The sequence below is a fragment of the Cydia fagiglandana genome, chromosome Z (assembly GCF_963556715.1).
Source record: "Cydia fagiglandana chromosome Z, ilCydFagi1.1, whole genome shotgun sequence".
NCBI lineage: Eukaryota > Metazoa > Arthropoda > Insecta > Lepidoptera > Tortricidae > Cydia > Cydia fagiglandana.
In genome coordinates this window covers 22,753,698-22,776,088 of record NC_085959.1, presented here as the reverse complement: position 1 = coordinate 22,776,088, position 22,391 = coordinate 22,753,698, and the positions used below count along the sequence as shown (strand labels likewise).

Below are 22,391 nucleotides of genomic sequence, written 5' to 3'. Positions count from 1 at the left end.
ACTCGCTTTTTAGATGCATGTAAATAATATACTGGCTAATCTTTCAACAGTTGGGTAGCATTCGATGAATATATTTAGGCTCCTCTTCATGAATTGCAAACTAATAGATTTAGCACGCAATAGTTAAATAGTATAAAAATTATGGAAAATTCATTTATGACTAAAAGCTGCGTATTGTTGTTTGTTTAATTTATACATTGCGATTGTACTTTCATAATAGAAATCTTATATAAAAATGTTTTTCTGAACCGTCTAAATAGTTATTATTTAATCGCCTTCCCCACAAATCTCACGGGTTAACATAAGCGCACGAAAGATGTTGATGTTATGCACGTTTGAAAACAGCTACATTTTATAACCAGAAATACTTAGAGTAAAATGTTCTCTACGATGCAATGTGCATGCTACTACTAGAGTATATCGGGCTTTATAGTTCTCGTTAACTGAGATTCGTATTCTTGTATCTATGGGTATTTCAAATTACAAGGTTCGAATAATTGTGTCTTTGATTAGATTAGTGTTTCTAATGCAAAAAGAACTATTTTATCGGTTGCCAGAGGCGAATTGGTATACTTACAAATAAAAATCGTATAGATTAAAATCCTTGTTGACAGCGGACAAAGTAGTAGACCTTTAATGACATCAAATTAAATCGCATACTGAAGGGTGATTAACTTTGGTAGTTTAATAAAATATACGTAGGTTGCAGTATAACTTTATTAAAAATTGTATTTTATTTGCATCTACCCCAACAAAACATTAATATTTAAACATATCGCATTGCAATCTTAAAATTAATAAAATAGTAAAAATATTAACTTTGCCATAAGAAAACAATTTAAATTTAACAATAAAATATACTAAGAACAAACTGAACCAATTAAGATTTAACATTACTAACAAATAATAGTAAGATGATGCTCGGTGACATTGACACTCCCAGGGACCCCAGCGGGGATCATTGTAAAGCCGAGCCTTTGGCTCACTATCTTAGGCGTCGGCAATTACCGCACATCACTCATCATTCATGTATTCATGAGGCACCAAACAAGTTTTACAATTAACCTCCCTTATTAATTTCGCTCAAAATAGACAAAGATCGACTCAATAATTTTGAACACCCAATATAAATAAATTTACTATAGTAGGTAGAGTCCCCATCAGATATATCAAACCGGCCGACGTGTTAAAAATATATGAACACGCACTCTAATGCTTTGATAATAGTGTTCAGATATTTGTGAGCATCTTGGCCGCTCCGATATATCTGATGACGACTACACAATAAATTAATTTCGCTTCAGATCTGATATATCAAAATGTATCAATATTACCTATTCAATAGGTAATATTGATCCTATTGTATTAATGTATAGACAATAGTGATCTGAAAATAACCGAACTGGATTATAAGAAACGGTAAAAAACGATAACGAGCGAAAGGCATAATATCTGAATTTAAAGTTATTATCGTATTATTAAACTAGGTCTCTGGCCCAGTGTGAATGGGTGAAACCAACCGTTTATGGTGCCAATGGGAGAAGGTGTGCCTACTAAAGGTACGCGTCCACAGGCCTGCATCGCATGGCCCATGCATGGTCTGCGGACGCTTACCCGTGACAAGATGGCACGTGACCCCGACACCTCACGGGCGCGAGCATTGAAGCGACTTTTCTAAGGCTAGACTAGATACAAATTTGGATTCAAATTTTATAAACATTATCAAAAATACAATATTAAGCATACCATTTCATTAATCATTAAGTTCTGATAGGTTTTATAAAGACCGGTTTAGAAAAATGAGTCAAAACTTAGAAAATGCCAAAGGATGATGATACATAGTTCACTTTGAGACCAATACAGATCCGACCGTTTTGACTGGCATGATTCCTTACCCAATTATCTAATGACAGTCTTACAAAACCCGACCTCAAGTACAATAGTAGCGTTTGGTTGGTAATATAATATCATAAAATTGCGCTAAATATGTATATGCGTACATGTGGGATTACACATGTTAATAACATGAAAAAATATTACTAAGTATCTATGTACAACTACATCACTCTTGTTCCCATCAATTTCATATCTTTCCTACGGAACTAAAGTTAATTAATAAATATAAATAAATCAGATGGTAGTTCCGCCACATAGTTACGACTTATCAAGTAATAAATAATACACAAATAGTCTTAGAATGATAAAACAAGTGTTAAAATAAAAATGTAGGTAAGCCAAAATTCGACTATCGACTCGCCGTTATCAAGTAGGTATAATCGATTGGAAGCATACTGCAATGCATAAGTAATTATGTATAACATAACAGCACAGTTTTTTTTCTCTAACGGATATTGTATCTTCCATAGAATCCAACTAAATAGATTTGCAGTATGACCTTCAATACAATTAACGGATAGTGTTTAAACATCTCTGTTGTTTTTTTATTGTCAATCACTTACCGCAGAGGCTAAATCCGATTTATGTTTGTTTGAACAGTAGGTATTACAAAAATTAACTGATTTTTTTTTCATGTTTCCATAATTTCATATACTTAAAGCATTTTTGGTTCATATACTACTCTAACGTACCGTTCAACTTTTTGCTCGCGTTACAAGGCTCACCCTACATATTCATGCATGATCTTATTTATCCTTATCTAAAAATCTTTAAAAAATAAAAACAATAAACATATTACAACGATAACATTTAGCCAACCACGATTCACAAGCTCCGGCCGGGAAAATAAATAAGAATTCATAATGATAACAAACCCAAGGCCGTGATATAAAGTTCTTCATCCTTACACCGCCCTTCGTCAGTTATGTACTATTTTTTATCAATCTAACCCTGCATACCGAGGATACATTCATCATTGGTTTTACTAAATAATTATCCGTATACTAGTATGACTATGACTATGACTAATTGTACCCAAAAGACACATTTAACAACAATAATTTTATAAGGAATAATTTTTATATAGAGTCAGACCGTGAAAAGTCTGCAACCATTTTGATAGCCCACGCAGTGCAAGTGTCATTTTGATAGCCCACGCAGTGCAAGTGTCATTTTGATAGCCCACGCAGTGCAAGTGTCATTTTGATAGCCCACGCAGTGCAAGTGTCATTTTGATAGCCCACGCAGTGCAAGTGTCATTTTGATAGCCCACGCAGTGCAAGTGTCATTTTGATAGCCCACGCAGTGCAAGTGTCATTTTGATAGCCCACGCAGTGCAAGTGTCATTTTGATAGCCCACGCAGTGCAAGTGTCATTTTAAACGTAAAATTTCTATGAAATGATTACGTATAAATAACACTATCAAATCCGCTGCAGACTTTTCTTGGTGCGACTATAATTAGTTGCTCGAAGTTATTAAGAAGTCAATTTTGACAGTTATGAATTGACCCTTATATTTTACGACGCTTAGACCTACCGTTTATCTGATAGCCAGAGTCATCACTGTCAATTCATAACTGTCAAGATTGTCTTCTTAGCTGCTTTTGACTTTAGTGATAGGGGACTTTTACTTAGGGTGGTCTTCCATCTGTTCAATTCAATATCTTTGTCCAAGTTCTATATCCCATATTTGAACAAATTTCTTTGAAGGAGGCCCATTCCACTTATCCAATATCTTGGTTCAAGTTTTTATACTATTTGCCTATCTATTTTGAATTAAATGTCATTCGTAATATTTGATCAAATGCACATTTACACAGATATTGGAAAGATGGAATACCACCCTCAGTGATTCAATTGGTTGACGTCGTTGTCATAAATAAAGTATTGAATTACGACTCATACAGGGTGGTTTTGGCCTCATAGCACGAGTACTAACTCGTCTCTCTCTCTCTCTCTCTCGTCTCGTCGACTGAACGGTCTTAAACAACACTCACTAATCCTGTATAACATAGATTATACACATTATAGTTTAAAGGCTGAGCCACACCGTTTCCGTGTGCGTCGACGTAAGCGTAGACGTGTGTAATATAATATAACGTTAAATACTTTCGTGTTCTCGAACAATTATTGGCTACTTTCCTACTAGTCAAATCAGCTTCTTTTTTAGAACAACTGTCAAAACGATTCGCTAATATGTCACAGTCAACTCACCTACTTTTTATACTTCCATCCGATTTATTAAATAGAAATTGTGTTTAAAAATAACTGCTATCTATGTTTTTCTAATAATGATCTGGTGCTTTATTTTGTGCGGTGTGAAATAATTTATTTTAAGTAGAGGAAAGTACCCAATACCAAAGTTTCAATTTTGTTTTCCAAGTTCCAAAGATTCACACGTGCAGTGCACGCAGCGGTTTGTTTTTGTAAAAAAATATAATGTTTACGTGCACGTCTACGCACAGGCATCCGGTGTTCTGGCCTTTAAGCAACAGGTTATATCTTATTGTACACATTCGTTAGATTTAACGATTGCACTAGGTATATCTTTACTGTGACATACGGTTGTGTCTCATACCGAACTAAACTAAAATAAAGCGTTTTATGAATTTACAAAAACCGTATCGTAATAAAAAAACGATTAAACATGAATGAGACGTATAAATTAATAAACTAAATAGATTGATATGCTATCTGTCGTTGTAGCTTTGTATACTCGTTGCAAGAGTAAGAGAGTTACCTATGTATTTTATTAACTGTCTGTCGCTTTTTTTACTCTAATATGTAGGTTTATTATGTATGGTTTTATTGATCTACTTAAATGTACAGTCGACCAGGCCGCGTAGCCAAGATGCTGATCGCTTACGCTCCGTAGCGATCGAAACGCAACTGTCACTGTCGCACTAATATGGAAGTGTGATAGAGAGACATAATGGTTTTCGTTGTCGAAGCGATAGCGATTGTAACCTTGGCTAGGCCGGCAGTTTGGATCCTAGGCCTAGGTCGCTTTGACTACTAGATACAGGACAAACATCACTCAATAGGTACAGGCGTAGAAGATAAACATGACACGATTCATTATGACATGGTTCTATAGTGGCCCAGGTTGACGTACCTTGTTGTTTTTAGCATTAGAAAAGAAAGCACATAACCAGAGGCAAGTAAATATTTACTTGCCATGCAACGCCACGTATCTCATCATTGTTGCAGGTCGGTTAGTCGGTTAATGAGTATAGTATTCCCGCTTATTTTAACTGATAAATTCAACTTTCGTTTGCAAAAATTCTAGAAGGCTTTGCAGTTTTTTCGTCAAGTCATCATCATGGCTCAGGATGGCCCTCCAAAACGTGATATTTCAGTCATGTTCGGTTAACATTATTTTCGTTACGAAATTCGGCAAGGTTGTGTATCGTAATTCAAATTAAAACAAATTATATTGACGTGGTATTTATGCCCGAGATCTCAACTTATTATGCGATGGATTTCAGGAGTTTAGGACAGATAACTAGGAACCTGTTGAATTCATTTTTAAATGAATAGGAAACCGTAATGCCTTATTCCTTAACACAAATTATCGGGCCGCCGTAAGAAATAGCAATAGTAGACCGAAGAATGAGATAACTTACCTATATAGATATAAGAGTACCTATGTAGGTTCCTAGCTTCTAAATTGCCGACGATAAAGAATTTCCTTGCCACGAAAACCATGGTGAAGTGGTGACCGATAAACAAATGTGTAGGTAATTTAAGGCAGCGGCCACGGCAGGCCGGAGAAGTTGACGGGTCCACCGAGGCCGGCGTCGGCCTCGAGCAGGCTCATGATGACGGCCATGGCGGCCTCGCCGTTCCCGTCGAGGCCGAGAGACTGCAGCGGCGGCGACACGGAGGGCGGCGAGCCCGGGAGCTCGGCGCCCGGCACCGGCGGGCTCTCGCCGCCCGCCGCGCTCAGCGACACGTTGTTGCGCACTTGGTTGAAGTTGCCCATCTCCACGCCGAACATGTTGTCCACCAGGTTTGGCTGTATAAATTGTTCTATTAAAATTAAAAGCTCTAGCCAAAGGGAACAATGCGTCAATTATTGGATTGCTTTTTATAAATCTGAAGAAATACAAAGTAGGTAGATTCTATCTAATTAAATAATATGCCATAAAATATCAGCAAATTAAACAAAAATGTGTCTTGGAATACTGTGTAATATAAGGCGATAAAACAATAGTAGTGAGTAAATGATACTTGATCATTATTTTTTTTTTACTTAAATTTATATTATACACGGTGTAACACGAGGAAACCGAATAATTTTAACCTCGCATTTCTGAGGTCAAAAGAAGGAAAAAATGTAATATGAGTTTAGGTCAATTTATCAAAAAAAAAATATTTTATGTTTTTTAATTTTTTTTAATGGATTGGACATAAAAAATAAATATTATTGGTAAACTTGTTACTTAAAATTGATTTTTACATTTTTTTTCGTAAAACCTTCTTGTTAAAAGTGTTACTTGTCACTTTTTGACATCTATCAATAAGGATATTTAGACTACGTCCCATAGCAGCAACATTACCATCAAAAAGGCCTTTTACACTATGTAACAACAAAAACTTGTTTATTTTTAAATTAATATTATCTCTGAAACTAGGCGAATTTCACAAAAGTTTACAGGACATTTTTGTCTCTAAATATGATCAGGAATACACTGTTAAAATTATTCGGTTTCCTCATGTTAAACCGTGTATATGCGATTTTGGCTCTTATTTATCTACAATGTTTTCATGGTAAAGCCTCTCTAAAAAAATTGTTTGCGACTCGCATGCGAGATTTATATTAGACTTTACGTATATCGCGTAACATAATACTCTATAAACTCCAAATTAGCCGCTGAAAAAAGCAATATCAGCCGTATTTTTCGGAAATGATTTAGGTTGTGTAACTTGTGTACCCATTCACATCAACTATCAAAATTACTTCGGCGTACTACCGTGAAATACCTTTTCTCATTCCTTTTCTTTAAACAATTTAACCAAATCTTAAATTAATCAATAAAATATATCAGACTCGATTCTGGCATATAAGAGGCGTTTGACACAATCGGCAGAAAAATCTTTATAGTGGCATTTTAACAGTTCGAAAAAGAACGCTGATTAGAGATAAAAGTCTACATCCGTACTGAGCCGAAGAAGAGAGCTCGGCAAGGTGAGGCACGGTGGTAGTGTGTGTGTGTGTGTGTACCTGTTGCAAGAAGACGGCGTCCTGCAGCACGTCCGGCGGCAGGTCGGGCGAGAAGCCGGGCGGCGAGCGGCGCAGCGCCTCCGTCGCGATGGCGCTGCCGATCTTGTGCGAGTCCACCTGCGAATCTATCAGCCGCTGCATATCCAGGTCCAGTTCTGAAACCCCACTCTGAAAGTCACTCGCGTCTTCGTTGGTCGAAGCCCCGGCCTCTGCGGCGTTCGCCTCTACGCACAACATAACAAGCAGATAAATACGACTCGGCCTGTTTACATTGTTATACTTACATTGGCTAACTATGTGCCATGTTAAATCGATTACTACATGCTTACATAGTAGATACAGAAAGGCGCAAACCAGCTTCAGTCACATATCCAATGGCCAGCAGATAACTGTTACTCTGAGCTGAGCTAACCTTTAGGTATATTAAATTTAGGCATTTTAAAATAATTGGTCAATACTAAACTAGTATGTTGTTTCATGGCAACGTGAACAGAGGCTACGGTAAGATTAAAATACTTAGTTTTATTGTACATTTCGTATAAATGTTATAAAACATTCGCTTGGGCCCTAGAGTAGTCAGAGCACACGGATACGTACTGTGTTTATAGATATCGAAGGAGCCAAGCTCCGAGTCGGGCATGAGCGCGGCGTCGGTCTCGCCGAGGATGGTGTTGTTGGCCACCAGGTACTCGATGTCCTTAGTCCACGGGTTCCTGCAACGGTGCAACCATGTCATTTTATACAGGAACGAGCTTCTTACACAAGCTAGTTTCCGCTTTGTGGTATCGTTTGCAGACGTTTAAGCTTTATACAACATTTGATTTAATATGGAGTGGCGCATAGTTACTAGTGAATATCCAATATGACTTGGAGCTCCAGTAGCCGTTTAAGACGAGTGGTTAGTGCTTTTACGGTAGATGTCGCTAGCCGTCTTCCTAAGGCGCATGGCCGCATATGAAGGTTGATATAGTATTCGCTGTCATCGGGTACGTTACTATAGCTCAGTTGGCTATGGGCTAGTGATCCTGAGTCGCAAGTTCGAGTCTCGTCCGAGACAGTGATTTTTTCCACTTTTCCTTTATTTCTATGCTTTGTGGTATCCTGACTGACGTCTCTGCTTAGTATCATCACGCTCCGCGATTGTTGCGCCATTTAGGGTCCTAGTTAAATTGGTTCTCCAATACTTACGCTATAGAATTTCCAATTTAGCAAGAACCCTAAATGGCATAACAATCCCGTGTGGTGACTGTACATAATTAAAAAAGTGTTTATAATCACTTGAACGGCTTGAAGTGTGTCTGCACTCGCGCCAGCGAGCCGTCCTTGCGGCGGAAGGTGAAGGGCGGCGTGAGCAGCGGCTGGCGGCTGAGCAGCGCGGCCTTGTGCGCGCGCGCCACCGCGCCCAGCGCGCCCGCGCCCACGTACTCGTACAGGCTCGTGTCCAGCAGCTCCTGTGGTAGGAAACCCAGCGCCAGCGTCACCCTGCAAATAACGTAACACACTATCTGTTTCTCGCTCTCACTTATCTCATTCTCGCTCTCACTTATGGGTGCGACGCGCCAAGGTCGCGGTGCGATGCGATAGTGTTCCGGCCTTTAAGCGTGTTCTTTGTGTCTGCTGTGAGCGATGCGACCAGAACGGTGTGCAAAATAACCATCTTGCGCGATAGTCGATCGCTGATACCTAGAAGTGAATGTGACGCCGTATATGTGCTTGTGCAGGCTCTAGTGGGTGTTTATGCATTCTGTGAAAGTACCTCCATGCTCGGTATCGCAAACCTTTACAGCCTTTTTTATATGTGACTGGCTAGTCAAGTTATTTGAATTTAGAATCTGATCTCGCTGTCAGATGATGGAACGGAACGGGATGCGGATCGGCATTGCAAAAAGGCAGCCATCAAGTGTACTTAATTGGCTTACATAAATTGTAATCTAGATATATGCGTTTGAGAGAATATACAGAGCACCTGATTCCTGTGTTTATGCCCTCAGCGTCCTCCCTTATAGGTCGTCATCTTTACAGTACGTTCAACGTTTCAGAAGAGATAACAGTTGCAAGCTTGAGCGTATGTACCTCTGGTCGACAAAGACAAATTTCCCGTCCGTGGCGTGTCGGGAGACGAACTGCAGGCGCCTGGTGGGCGGCGCGGGGGTGCGCGGCGCGGCGGGCGCGGGGTCGGGCAGCGCGCGCCCGATGGCCACCAGGCACGACATGCTGCCGTCGCCGTCGTCGCCGCTCTCGCCGCTGCCCACGCACACCTCCACCGGCGCTGCCAGCTTTAGGTAACCTGCAATGCACATACCCAAATGGTGTTATCTCAATATTCTCAATCAATAGGTAGCATAAACTTTTTAATTTTTATGTAAAGCACCCTACACTAGTGCGCGAAACGCGACGTGAAGCTGCGAACGCGAGTGTGGACTCGATTTCGCAGATCAGCGATGCACGCACGAGTGTGAAGCGGGCTTAACATTGAGGTTCAAGGCGAACATGCGATCGTTTTAGTGACTAGGTTTGTGCGTACGACATGACTAGCAATAGGCATACTGGCATTTGGAACTTTTCGTCATCGTGTTGCTAATCGAACGGAGATCTGTCAATCTGTACTCAATTTGTGGTCGCGAGTTGAGATAATTCCATTTGGGACGGGGTTAAGCGTATTCGTTCCGAATGAAATTGGTAGGATCTATTCTAGACACGAGTCCAAGAAATAAGGAGATCGTACCTGTGCACTGAACGACGCAGAACTTCTTCTCGTTGACTTTCTTCCTTATCTTGGTGGGGTCGGCTTCCTCCTTGACGAGCGCGGGCTGCTGCGGCGGCTCACTGTCCAGCTTGCACTTGATGCGGCACAGGAAGGAGCGCCGCGCGCCCGGGCACAGCCGCGACGCGCCCGTCACCAGGTCTGCCTTTACCGGCAACATCGCTACAAATAACGATCATCGATTGTATACGAGGGCATGATTTAAAGGCAGAGATATATATAACTCCGTATAAGATAAATAAAGTCTAAGAAAAAAACGTGCCTCGGAAATCAAGAAAAAGTCATTCTCGAATAGATGGCGCACACACCTCTGGCCTATTCTCGGGTAGATGGCGTTGACACCGTTTGGTATTTAACAATTTTAACACATATCAGGTGAAAGAACATGGGTCAGTATGGAACAATAAAAAAAAAATCATTTATCCGTAAACATATTTTTATTTATTTATACATTTTCAATTTTATTTCAACTTTTAATCGTGTGTCGATAGATGGCAGTAAATGTACCGTGACTACAAAATTTACTTTGGCAATAGCCCTCTATACTAATTATCTTTGTTTAAAGGGTTTCACCCTGTGAACCATACGTATGATCACTGGCGAAACACACCGGTTCATAACGTTTTAGCAGTTCAGAGCAGGTTTTAGATGTAAACTTGATCAGTGCAATGAGACAAGAAGAATGACATAAGTCTATGAAAAAGCTAGTATAAAGTAGCAATAGTAAAATTAGAATACCCGCTCGCGAATCAAAGATACAATAAAAGTTGCAAGAAGATAAATAGGATAATAACATACTCTTTGCATCGATAAGTCGTTCCCGAGGACTGAGGTAGGAGGAAGATAATTGCTCCTTCACTTTTGCCACGTCTTTTGGGTGCAGGATGTCAAACAGGCTTTGTCCCAGGAGCTCCGACTAAAACCAACAATAATTTATCAATTGGATACATTCTTATAGTTCGTTTTTTTTAGCATTAGAAATTAGGTAAACAATGATGTGTCTTTTAATTGAAAAACACATTTTAAAAATAAGTTACGGCAAATATGTAACAATTATGAATCTAATACGATCATTTATATTCTTCTGCTTTCATGAGTACTAGTTATTGAATTTTAAAAAGCGTTTTTCAATTAAAAGACATGTCAAGATCGCTTACGTTCTTGCAAGTTCTTTCTAATGCTAAAAAAAACGAAATATAAAGGGGTAACAAAGTAGCGATATATTGTGATTTCCAATAAGATTATGGTATTTAAGTAGAAAAGAAACAAAGCCCAAATAAAATGTCTTCAAAAATTTACTAATTGCCTGGACCTACACTACAAAATATAAGCGTTTGCCTTGATCGCATTATGGTCACATCCAACAACCAACCAGACCCACTCGTATGCTACGTGAAGTATCGAGGTCGTCGATTATGCGATCCAGGATAGTGTGGCACTTACTTGATCGTATTGGAGCATCCTCTTAACGGAGGCGGACACGTACAAGAGCCTGCCTCGGTCGCAGCCAACCACGAGCAGGAAGCAGTCGTGCGCTGCTTGCAGGATGAGTTCGTTGAGCTCGCGCTCGGAGAGGAAGGCGGGGCGCGGGCGCGCGGTGAGCGGGCAGGCGGACAGCGCGCCGCGCACGGACCGCAGGTGCTGCACGGCCATGCGCAGCACCGTCAGCTTGTCCAACTTGCGAGCCATCGCGCCGCACATCGGGATCATCGCGCTCAGCTCCGTTATGTATGTGTTCATCTTGTCGCGCCGCCGTTTTTCTATCTCGGAGTGGTTTTGCCTTGAATTTAATAATTTCGAGGTGTTCATAAGTTATATACTAAATATGTATAAAGAGTCATCTTTATCACCTTCTAATTTTCTATGTACAATATAAACAGGCATGTCAGTAGTACACAGAAATATATTTGCAACTTGCGTTTGAATAAAAGTTATCTTCGGTTCGTTACATATCCAGTTATTTTTGTCCGTACCTAAGATAAAACATAAGGACAAATGGACGAAAACTAAAAGAGTTCTGTTTCTGCTACTGGGACTATCGTGCTACCGAACCTTCAAAAGATACTGTTCGCAAATTGCGGGGACCTTTCTCTTTTACACCAATGAAGGCGTAATTAGAGTGACAGAGAAAAATCCCCGCAATTTGCGAACTTCGATTTTCGCGGTTATAGCCCTGTATCTAAACATTCCAACTTATTGTTCTTGAAATATTAAAGTAAATACCACTAGATGATTTAGGACCTAAATCTCTGTATTTAACTATTGACGCATCTCGTTGGTAGATAGCCCAAGTACCTAGGTATAGTGTGTCATTTACCAGATTGGAGTCAGTCACATTTCAGATTGGAATCGTTTAAATAAAGACCCATTATTGCCCCTTTGGATTCTCCCTGTTAATGAAATGATTACGGAGCTAATAAAGACGTAACGTGTAGTGAGCAGTGTAGTGTTAAGGCCTGTGTAGTGGGTACTTACTTCTTGTCGGGAAGCGTGAGGGTGGAGCGGGTGTCATCGTCGCCGTCGTCGTCGCATGCGCTGCCGGCTCCACTGCAACACAAATACCGTGCACGTCATATAACACGTGAGACACGTCCGTCATTCTGATTACGTACTAAGGTTGGATACGATAAGAAACATTGGGGCAAGAGAAACACTTGTAGGGATTTCTCGCACTGTTCCTATTACCCCGAGCAAAATAAATGACGTCTCTCTTACCCAACAAGACCTTACAAAACTTACGTCAAAGAGGAACATTATAAACGCCCAAAAATAAAAGTGACCCGAGAAAATGGCGCATGAACGTCACATGAACGTCAACGGGTTTTATTTTTTCTAAGCAGTAACTATTTATCAAATACAATTACTAATTCATTATGTTATGATTTTACAACTGTAGGCTTATTTTTATACATGAAGATGTCATGCATTAGACAGGATAATATCGAAGAAAAAAAAACCGGACTAGTGCGAGTGGGCTTCGCCCACCGCCGTGCCGTAGAAATTTTAACTTTTTTTTAACAAAATTTAGTTTTCAGATTTTTCTCTGTACTAGTTGGTATTCAGGACGATGTTACTTGCCAAATTTCACAATTCTAGGTCAACGGGAAGTAGCCTATAAATCTTGATTCCCTTGTGAGTGTCGAAATATACTTTTTTAACTTTTTTTGCGGCAGAGACGGCCGTAGGTATATTTTTTTACTTAGAAGTTTGACTTTTTACAGCTTCAAGGGACTTTAGGCCTGAGTATATGGGTTTAATTTCAACTCGATATTGGACCAATGGTATTGTGGACCTTTGGGAGCCATGCGCGGAACTGAAGGCAACACATAGAGCCCTTTTGACACTAAATTAAATGTAGGGTACACCGAGTGGACGCTGCCCTTGCCCGTGTCATGGGACCCACGCAGAGGCAGCACCCACCAAGGTGTAAGGACTGTTGAGAGTTGGTGGAATCTAAAATTAACTATGTAGGGTGAAAGCGATGGACTAAGTAGGTACCTACTATAAGCTATTGGATAAAAAAACTGGACGCCTGCCTAATAAAACTGCAGAGTCTGTGCGGAAAGAGAAGATTCGTAGAATGTATTGGATCCCATACATTTCACGACTCTTCTCTTTCCGTACAGATTATGCAATTTTATTTTCGGCAGACGGTGACTCGCCCTCACAAGATGGGCCCCCACAAAAAGCGACATCTAGGATGGCTCAAGGGCGTGAGCGTTTCAGAGGTGTGCGCCGCTTTCTACCCAGCGGCTGTTAATACTTCCACCCCTGGAACTTGTAGCTCTCACGACTCCACTCTGGCCGTCCCTGCGTTGACTGATTGCACTGCTAAAACCATGGGGTCGTCGCGTCGTATGCCAATTTACAATATTATTATCCTTTAAAGTAGGGATTCTGCACTGTATCTACTTAAGTAAAACTTTTAGTTACATATATGTCATATAAGTGAGAAATACAAAATGTAACTTGTAACACCTCTAATACTTATAAATGCGAAGGAGGTTAATTAGTTATTAGCCAGTACTAATATACCCAGGTAAAATATTATCAAGACTTAGATCAAGAAAAGTCTGCAGTGAGTTTGATAGCCCTCGCAGTGCAAGTGTTATTTATACGTCATAATTTCATAGAAGCTTCACGTTTAAAGTAACACTGGCACTGCGAGGGCTGTCAAAATCGCTGCAGACTTTTCTTGGTCTAACTCTAGCTATATACATCTAAACATTCTAATCTAAATATCAGAAACGAAACAAACTTATTACTTTCATATCAAGCTCCCTATTTTATCATGGGTTAGGATATGACATTCGTTAGTAAGTAAGTACCTATTCGCTTGAGCGTATGCGGAACGCGCATCCCATGGCGCATCGCGCATTTGAATAATTTGTGTTCGGACACAGATTTAGAACTACTTTGAATTTTAAATGCTGATCCTAAACTAGGTAAATAAATTCGACCATATGTCTTATATTATAATATATAAATAACTTAAAAAAAAGGTATGAAGTATACTGCCTGAATTCATCGCACAACTCTACACCACGTTCGTTGGCGGTAATTCTGAAAATCACCGAAAAGTGCTATAACCGACGAAATTAGCCGACAATCTGATATGTTTCAGATTACCCTAACGAATATTATTAATACACCATTAATAACATTCGTTTAGGAACTACGAAATGTCCTTTAATATACTGGAGAAATCGTGGACTCACACTAACTAGAGAATGACAGTCATTTTATTCAAACGCATTCTTTCATGGGATTGGATTGTCAGGTGGACTCTGGAATTCGTAAGATGTCCGGATGGTGATTTTTACTCGGTTTTCATTCCCAATAGAGACCAGAATAAAACGCTTAGTACATTCGAGAACGAATTTTTCTACTCTATTCGTGCACAAGGTTTAAGTTTAAAACCACGATTTTTGGTTACCACATACATATATACTTTTTGATTTCGTACACCTACCTACGAAAGGTTTATTTATTTATTTATTTATTTAAACTTTATTTCACAGTAAAAGTTGTACAAAAGGCGAACTTAATGCCAGAAGGCATTCTCTACCAGTTAACCCTTGGTAAAGGTTATATCAGTTGACGCTTTAGTAAAAAGTAGTGTGTACTCGTAGTAGTCTTGACCGGTCAAGACTTAGCACGATACAATTTGTGTGGGTATTTGTTGACAAATTATCAGGTAAATGTCGTTCTCAGTTTTCATCCCTAATATTCACCCTGGTTCACGGTAACAATGTTGTCTTTCAAACACATGCCTTGAAACCCTCGTAACGCTTAAGATTCCAAGCGAGTCGCTACTCTCGTGATTCAATTTTGGAATATTTTCCTCGATCGGATCAATATTAGCACGAGGAGTTAACAACTTTGCCCCCTGTATAAGGATTATTAAACACAACTATTGTTTTTAACCCCCGCCCCGACGCAAAAATAGGGGTGTTATATTACGTTCCACGCCAAAGTCGGTCTGTCTGTGGCATCGTAGCTCTCAAACGGTTGAACCCATTGCGATGCGTATTTATAGGTGGATTTTTTTTTACTTGCGGTGGTTCTTAGCTAGGTTTGAAGAGTTCAGCTTCAGCTTGTTCCCAAAATGATGTAAGACATTTTAATTTGGGTTAATGCATACGACGATTTTTTTTAAATTTATTAGTTAAGTTGTATGTTTTTTATTACGAACTAAAATTAAGAAGAAGATTTAACACCTTCCTAAGTGGTATGATATACTTAAGTTTGATTATGAAGGAGATAAGATAATTGAGGAGTACCCCAAACGCATCAATTAGCTGAAGTAATGAACGCGGATGCCCTTGCGGACTAAACTTAGATTGCTCAATTAGCAAACGTCGTGAGGCGTTGGCGTAGCGGCCCAATCATGTCATGAAATATGTAATTATAATTATAATACGGAGTTACATCTATCAAAATTAATTTATGAAAGTTAATATCTACATTGTTGTTACCATAAGAAATACGTAGTTTAACACAATTTTGTTATAAAAACATAAGATTTATTTTTAATTATAAATTAAAATTGAATTTTAAAATCTGTATTATGTTACGTGACCCCAAACGCCAACCACCATTTTTATTCATGAGTGACGTCACTATATCAGAAACAAGTGTCCAATTTGTACTTCACATTTGACGGTTCTTTGTTATAAACTATACTGCACTGTTAATATTATGTCATGCCCAAGGTCACAAGAATGGCGGCTGCATTTTTGGCGAGAACATATTTCGTTTAAATTTTAAACCGATGCCGGACCGATTTTAGCGATGTTACAGTCTTGAAATAAAAATGCCAGTACCAACTTTGATAGCCACAGCTATACGAACATTTATAAATATATTTAAAAAAAAAGGTAAAAGTTTTGCACGGAACATTAAAAATGTACAATTATGTTTTACAATTATAAGCGAGACGCTGCCTAGTGGGCCGAGGCTACGCGATATCGACGAGAAGTACTTCAATCTTTAATAATTAAAATATAACTTAGGTACCTACATGTTTCTCATCAACACTATTTTATTTTAAAACTAATATATAGGTAATACTTTACAGACTTAAAATACCATTTATTTACCTATTTGGGTTTCCATGGACATTGCCGTTATTATTTACCGACATCGTGTTAAAGTTCATACCTAACCAAAGAAATAAACACGGTAGCCAAGCCAATATCTATTCTTAAGTGATTTTTGTCCATATAGTTTAGCCATAAGACGTACAGTACTGAATTATTATTACCAATTACTTAAAAAAATGTATTCGCGAAGTAAAATCATAGAAACAAAAAACAGTCGCATAACATTTACAAAAGCCGATTCAATGAGTTAATTTAACTGAATCCGTATAAGTATAAATGTCCATTTTGTTGTTCGAGTTGTACGCGGCATTTAAACCAGTAACAATAACGACATAACCCCTTTAAAAAGTTTGAGAGGTGGCATTTTGATAAGTGTCAGTGGGGCCGGGTGCACAGGTGGGCGAAGAGGGCCTGGGCCGCCGCGCCGGCGTCGCCCGGCAACGCGCCCGTCAGCGACGGCCGACCAGCGGGTCCCAGCCGCTGCCTACGCTCAGCTCTAATTGCTTTCATTGTACCTATTCACTTACTTGCGATGGCGGGGTATTCCATGCGAAGGCCTAATGTTCACGTAGGTGCGTAGGTACTTGTACATTCAGCATCAAAAGTAGCGTATCAGACTACGCGTTAAAAGTATCTTATTCTTTACCAACTTATGAAAAAGAGTAAGTCTTGTCTCTATATGTAGTACGATTATACTTTAGAACGCGAACTGTAGAGGTAAATACATAGGTATATCTTTATTTGGACAAGTTTTCCAGGGTGGCAGATACTTTTGGAGCGTTGTTTCATCATATTGCTACTATTGATGCTGACCGTACCTACTACTTTCAAGACCTTTCTGTAGTAGGTACCTAAATAAAGCGCACACAAATTGCTGAAGGTACAGTTAAACATTTTTAAGGTGTCCGAATGTTACAGAGTTTTTCATAACATTTTATTATACTTGTACTTTGTTGCCTTGTAAACTTTTGTTGTTTCTTACGATGCTGTGGCTGAATGTGACTTTGTGAAATATTGGACGAACTTTGTTAGAAAACTCATTGTGGCATTGGAAGAAACCTGCGATGTTCCGCCGATATGAAAAATAGAGTAGAAAGGGACTTCATCGTTCAAAGTTTCTATAATATACTGTTTGAATGTTTGGTACAATCGTTTTTTTAATATGGCCGTCGCCAGGGGCCAAATACCTAATAAGTACCCTCTCCACCCCTCCGATAGGCCTTCTGCGATATCAACTTGCCCGTCCTCGTCCATCGACAGGCGACGCTCTTGGTTTTTGAATATTAGTTAGTCGGCCGCGGCCCACAGATGATAAAAGTTACTTACTAAGATGATCCCTTGCGTTTACGATTGGAGCTCGGCGAGGAGGGTATGGCTGGGGCGTGCAGGTTCGGCTCGCAGCTGGACATTTCGAATCGGTCAGCGCCACTGTAACGTCGTTTATCGTTAACTCGGTACTTTACCGACTGGTTAGATCGGATCGGCTAGATTAATTAGATAATTAGAGTAATAGAAAGAAGAATACCTCTCCTCACGATTTTTCTATAATTTGTTTGGAAAAATTACGATGCAGCTGTGCAAAAATTGCTACAAAGTTTAAGCTGTGGTGGCATGGTTACATTTTTATCGCCTGTCACCGGTTATGATGTGGGCTATTGGCTTTAGACCAATTCTTAACAATTTAACAATGTCAAAGCATAAGTCAAAACGAAACTAGGAAGCAGTTCCTAGCATTTTTTGAAATCTAATGAGTAGTGTTTGTAATATAAGCGGCACAGGCGTATTAATGCTTCTAAAATACTGTCAATAGAGTAACGGATAATATTGATAACAAAAAAATACTCCAAGCATGTATTGAATATTTTTATAAGAAATATATAGTTCAATTTTATTGACACAACTTACAAGTGCTTGTCCTTAGGTCTCTTGCGCGGGTCATGGCGCGGCTGCGAGGAGGGTGGCTGGTGCGGCTGCGCCGGGAGCAGCGCGCCGCCCGCGTCGGCGCAGCTGCCCGCGCTCGCCGTCAGCTCATACGGCGGTGCCGAGCTCGCGTTAGGCGCACTGTACACACAAAACAAAAATTTGGTCACTGGAAAATCATATTTATTTTAATTTAATTGATGAACTTTTATTGACCCACAAAAAAAAACATAATAATAGCAGTACCTTCAGATCCACAGCGCAGGCTTCGTCACTATACAGATAGCTCATCCACCTCAGGTTTCGTCAAAATAAAATGTATACTTTCACATATGTCATCCGCAACACGCATCGTCAAATAATTAATTATTTTAATTGCATACTCCATAACAGACATATCGCAATATAGTATTAACGTCCTAGAAACTATTTTTTTTCTTCTACTTTTTTTATTTGTTGAAATAGTTGGCGTGTGTTATCTACTTATGTACTATACATTATGTCGATTTTTACAAGTATTTAGGCTTAATTGTAAAATGTCCTGTTATAAACTTGACGATATAAACATGTAATGCCTATTATGGCTATTATAGCAACATCCCGCTCGCATATCGTAATATCGTAGCGACGTGCGAATCGGATCCAGTGTTCTAAGCGCCTAATTGTACCTCGCGTTGTGTAATGGCGTCAGTTGCAGATTAATAGGACTGGCACGCACACAACCTTGGCATTGCCTATGTACCGAGGAAGCTGCGTGAAACATGGTTGCCGTAGATAGTGGATTGCAGTTTGTGTAATGCCGCAACAATGCAACTGCACTTGCCATCCGAATGCCACCTTATAGTTTTTTAAAAGCGTTTTTCAATTAAAAGACATGTTAAGATCGCTTACCTTCTTGCAAGTTCTTTCTAACGCTAAAAAAACGAACTATATGTACCGTAAAGTATATGAACAAATTCAATAACCATTCCTTAGTACTAAATATGCACCTATGAGTTTGTAGTTTATTCAGCCCTCGAGGGTTTGCTTTTTTTGATAAGTAGTAGCCTTCGTTTCGTTCTCCAAAACTTAACCAATCGTAACCAAATTTGGAAACCAAATTGCGGCATAGTCAATGAGGCCATTCTGGCCATTTTTGATGGGCTCTAGCGCCTTAAAAAACAATATTATCAAAAAAAGCAAAACGGTCCGACACAGATATATTGAAAATATTAATCTGTGTTGAAAAAATCATTGCTCTAGCATCAAAACCCACGGAGGAAACAGTCGAGTACGTTTGTATGGAGAAATGACTACTCCTGTTGGCTCTTAATATGATCACTGCCAATACAACACTGCCACTCGAAATGTATAGTTGTACTTATTCTACACGTCTACAGTGTAATCGAGGATCGAGGTGAGCGATGTTATAGGTACCTACTCGTATGTATGTAATGCAGTTGTAGTTCAAGTGCAGGGTTACTATTATTGCGCAACGCTTCGCTGAGGTAAACGTAGCCATGCGCTGACTACAGTGCCTAGGTATATAATATATGTAGGTACCTAACTGCCTTTGAATAGTATTTTTCTCCAACATGCTCATAAATAAGAGAAAATTACAAATTGTATATATGTAATGTGTCAATGACAATACATATTATTATTATGATCGGTATGTATATGGTGTGTAAAATATACTCGTATATACAGTACATATGTGAGGTTAAAGCAATCCTAAAAGAAAGTAGGTTTCTAGCATTTTTTTACGTAGGTTAGTGTGTGTGTGTGTATGTCCCAGGTAAAATGTACATAGGTAAATAGGTATAAAATCATTGCAAGGAGAGCATCGTTTTCTTGTAGTAAAACCTTAGCAATAAAACTAAATATTTGGCTAAATTTTTGTGTAACTGTCTCAACTCACTATGTAAGTATGTACATCCGAGATGCATAATTTCCATAGGTTATATACGTTCGCGCTTTACCATATCGTGCGCACACGGAAGCAGCGCGACCTTGCACCCACCCCCCGCAGCCCTTCCCGCTGCACGTGACTCCTGCGTCGCCCTGCACATCGTTACAAACTATTAATGCAGCGAGTGCACATCACAAACAAGGTCTTGCTTGTGGAATCAAAGCGAGTTCTACATTAGCCGTTATTGTTGCAGCAGCGTAGCGGAAACTATTACGTGCATCTGTTATCAATGCTTAAATGTCAATTTCTATCGCAGAACAGAGGTAGGTTACAAAGGCATAATCAGTACGTCACATCTAATGGTAGTAACGTAATTTAGGGTCTAATGTTAGAAGTTAGGTACATTAAGCAAAAGGCAGCGCTGCCAGTGCTGCCACTTTCACGATAAAAAAAATAGAGTAATCAGAGCATTGGATGCATTTTTTTTTATTACGTTAGTACGAGTAAATGACTGTAGACCAACACAATGTTTGTGTGCATAGCTGCATACCAATACAATATAATACTGTACAATAAGCTGTTTATTTTTAATTATAGACCGACATATATGGTACTAAAATAGAATCAAGAACATGAATTAGGCGCCGCATAATATCTTGTAGAATCATCAATGATAATTAAATTGCAGTTTAACAGTGTCATCACGTCTCTATCGCCTCTGAGATAGGTGTCGGTCAAACTACGAAAGTTGCGCCCAGTCACAGAATAAATAATAGGGGTTACCTCTCTTTTAGTAAAAAGACGGACAAGTGCACAAGCCAATCATCCGTTTTTTTCATGCCATATCGGACTATGAAAACTCCGACTGCCGGACAGTAAAATTCATTGTAGTGCACAATCGCCCTATGGCTAGCCACCAAAATTGGCGTGGGACGGATGTACTTGCAGCTACCTGTAGCAAAGGGACGAAATCGCATAGTGAGCTCCGCCTGGCCCAGTTGTGTAGCAGGAACGCATGGTAAGTAGACTAAGGCCCGCAAACCATGGCTGGATTGTCCCGCGTGCCCGCACTCCTGCTCTGAATCTGACCTGAGAGATGCGACGGTCCGGGCTGGGGTGCCAGCCCTGCTTTCTGGGCATCCACTGTTTAATGGAACCTCGACACGAGAGAAGAATGGTAAGGTAAGATTAGACTACAAGACTATACAAGGTACACTCAGTGTATACATACACCTTGTGGCTCTGTCTGTAAGTCATCCCTTCTTATAAAAGGACGCAAGTGCTGCGAAGATTGCTTGTTATGTTCATAGTACCTATCTACTAAAATCCCCTTATCCCCCTATCCTCTTTGGTGACCGACGGGCGACTACGGAAACGGAAACCTTCACTGAAGATGACCCGACATGCTCTTGGCAGGATTTACTATTTTATTAGATATAAGATTATTTTAAATATAGTGTGACTAAGAAACAATCTGATTGCAGTTTTTTTGGAAAATGAGCTTAAATTGTATGTAGGTACTTAGTGAAAATAGTCAAGAGAAGGAGCAGAATAGAATCATGAAAATTAAAGTAAAGAAGAGTAAAAAAAGGTGACCCCATTATAATTTATAATATACGTACATCCATAAATATATACACACGCCCGCATATTACTCGTACAAACAGCGACACTCCTAACTGTAAATCGGTGGACCTTAATACAAAAGGCATAAGGTCCACCAATGTACAGTTAACAGTGTGGGTGATGGTACTCTTACTAATTCTGAATATCAATTTATATAGTAGTTTTGACGCCACATATTATCAACTGGCGGGACTCCCCTGAACCTATTTCATCGTAATATTCATAATTTCCTAAAGAAATTGAGTAACTTTGAAAGGTAGAACCTATTAGGTGATACCGCTAACAAAAGAGGTTTAGGTTAGGTAGGCCATTTCACTTTATAGTTAGGTATTACGCTCAAAACGTTGAAGCTTCGTCGACGACGACATAGGGAAAAAGCTTGATTTTACAGAGCTAAACAAGCTCTGAAAAATGAAAACCGACTTAATAAAGGATAAAATATGATATGATATGTTTGAAGTC

The 22,391-nt window shown here is 39.4% G+C and overlaps 1 protein-coding gene across 5 annotated transcripts in view; it reads right to left on the bottom strand.

Annotated features, from left to right (window-relative positions):
• Positions 1-699: 699 nt before the first annotated feature.
• LOC134679001 (protein cycle) overlaps positions 700-22,391 on the bottom strand; it is a 59,545-nt gene continuing 37,853 nt past the window's right edge. For 4 of the 5 annotated variants that reach the window (XM_063537781.1, XM_063537780.1, XM_063537777.1 and 1 more), the window contains 11 exons: positions 18,398-18,553; positions 17,819-17,920; positions 12,363-12,434; positions 11,331-11,667; positions 10,686-10,803; positions 9,849-10,049; positions 9,197-9,410; positions 8,402-8,605; positions 7,721-7,836; positions 7,124-7,347; positions 700-5,914 (listed from right to left, as the gene is read on the bottom strand). In XM_063537781.1, the coding sequence (XP_063393851.1) occupies positions 5,642-5,914; positions 7,124-7,347; positions 7,721-7,836; positions 8,402-8,605; positions 9,197-9,410; positions 9,849-10,049; positions 10,686-10,803; positions 11,331-11,667; positions 12,363-12,434; positions 17,819-17,920; positions 18,398-18,553 (2,017 nt within the window). In that variant the 3' untranslated portion in view covers positions 700-5,641. The remainder of the gene's footprint in view (positions 5,915-7,123; positions 7,348-7,720; positions 7,837-8,401; positions 8,606-9,196; positions 9,411-9,848; positions 10,050-10,685; positions 10,804-11,330; positions 11,668-12,362; positions 12,435-17,818; positions 17,921-18,397; positions 18,554-22,391) is intronic. The other variant, XM_063537779.1, reaches the window with a different exon arrangement.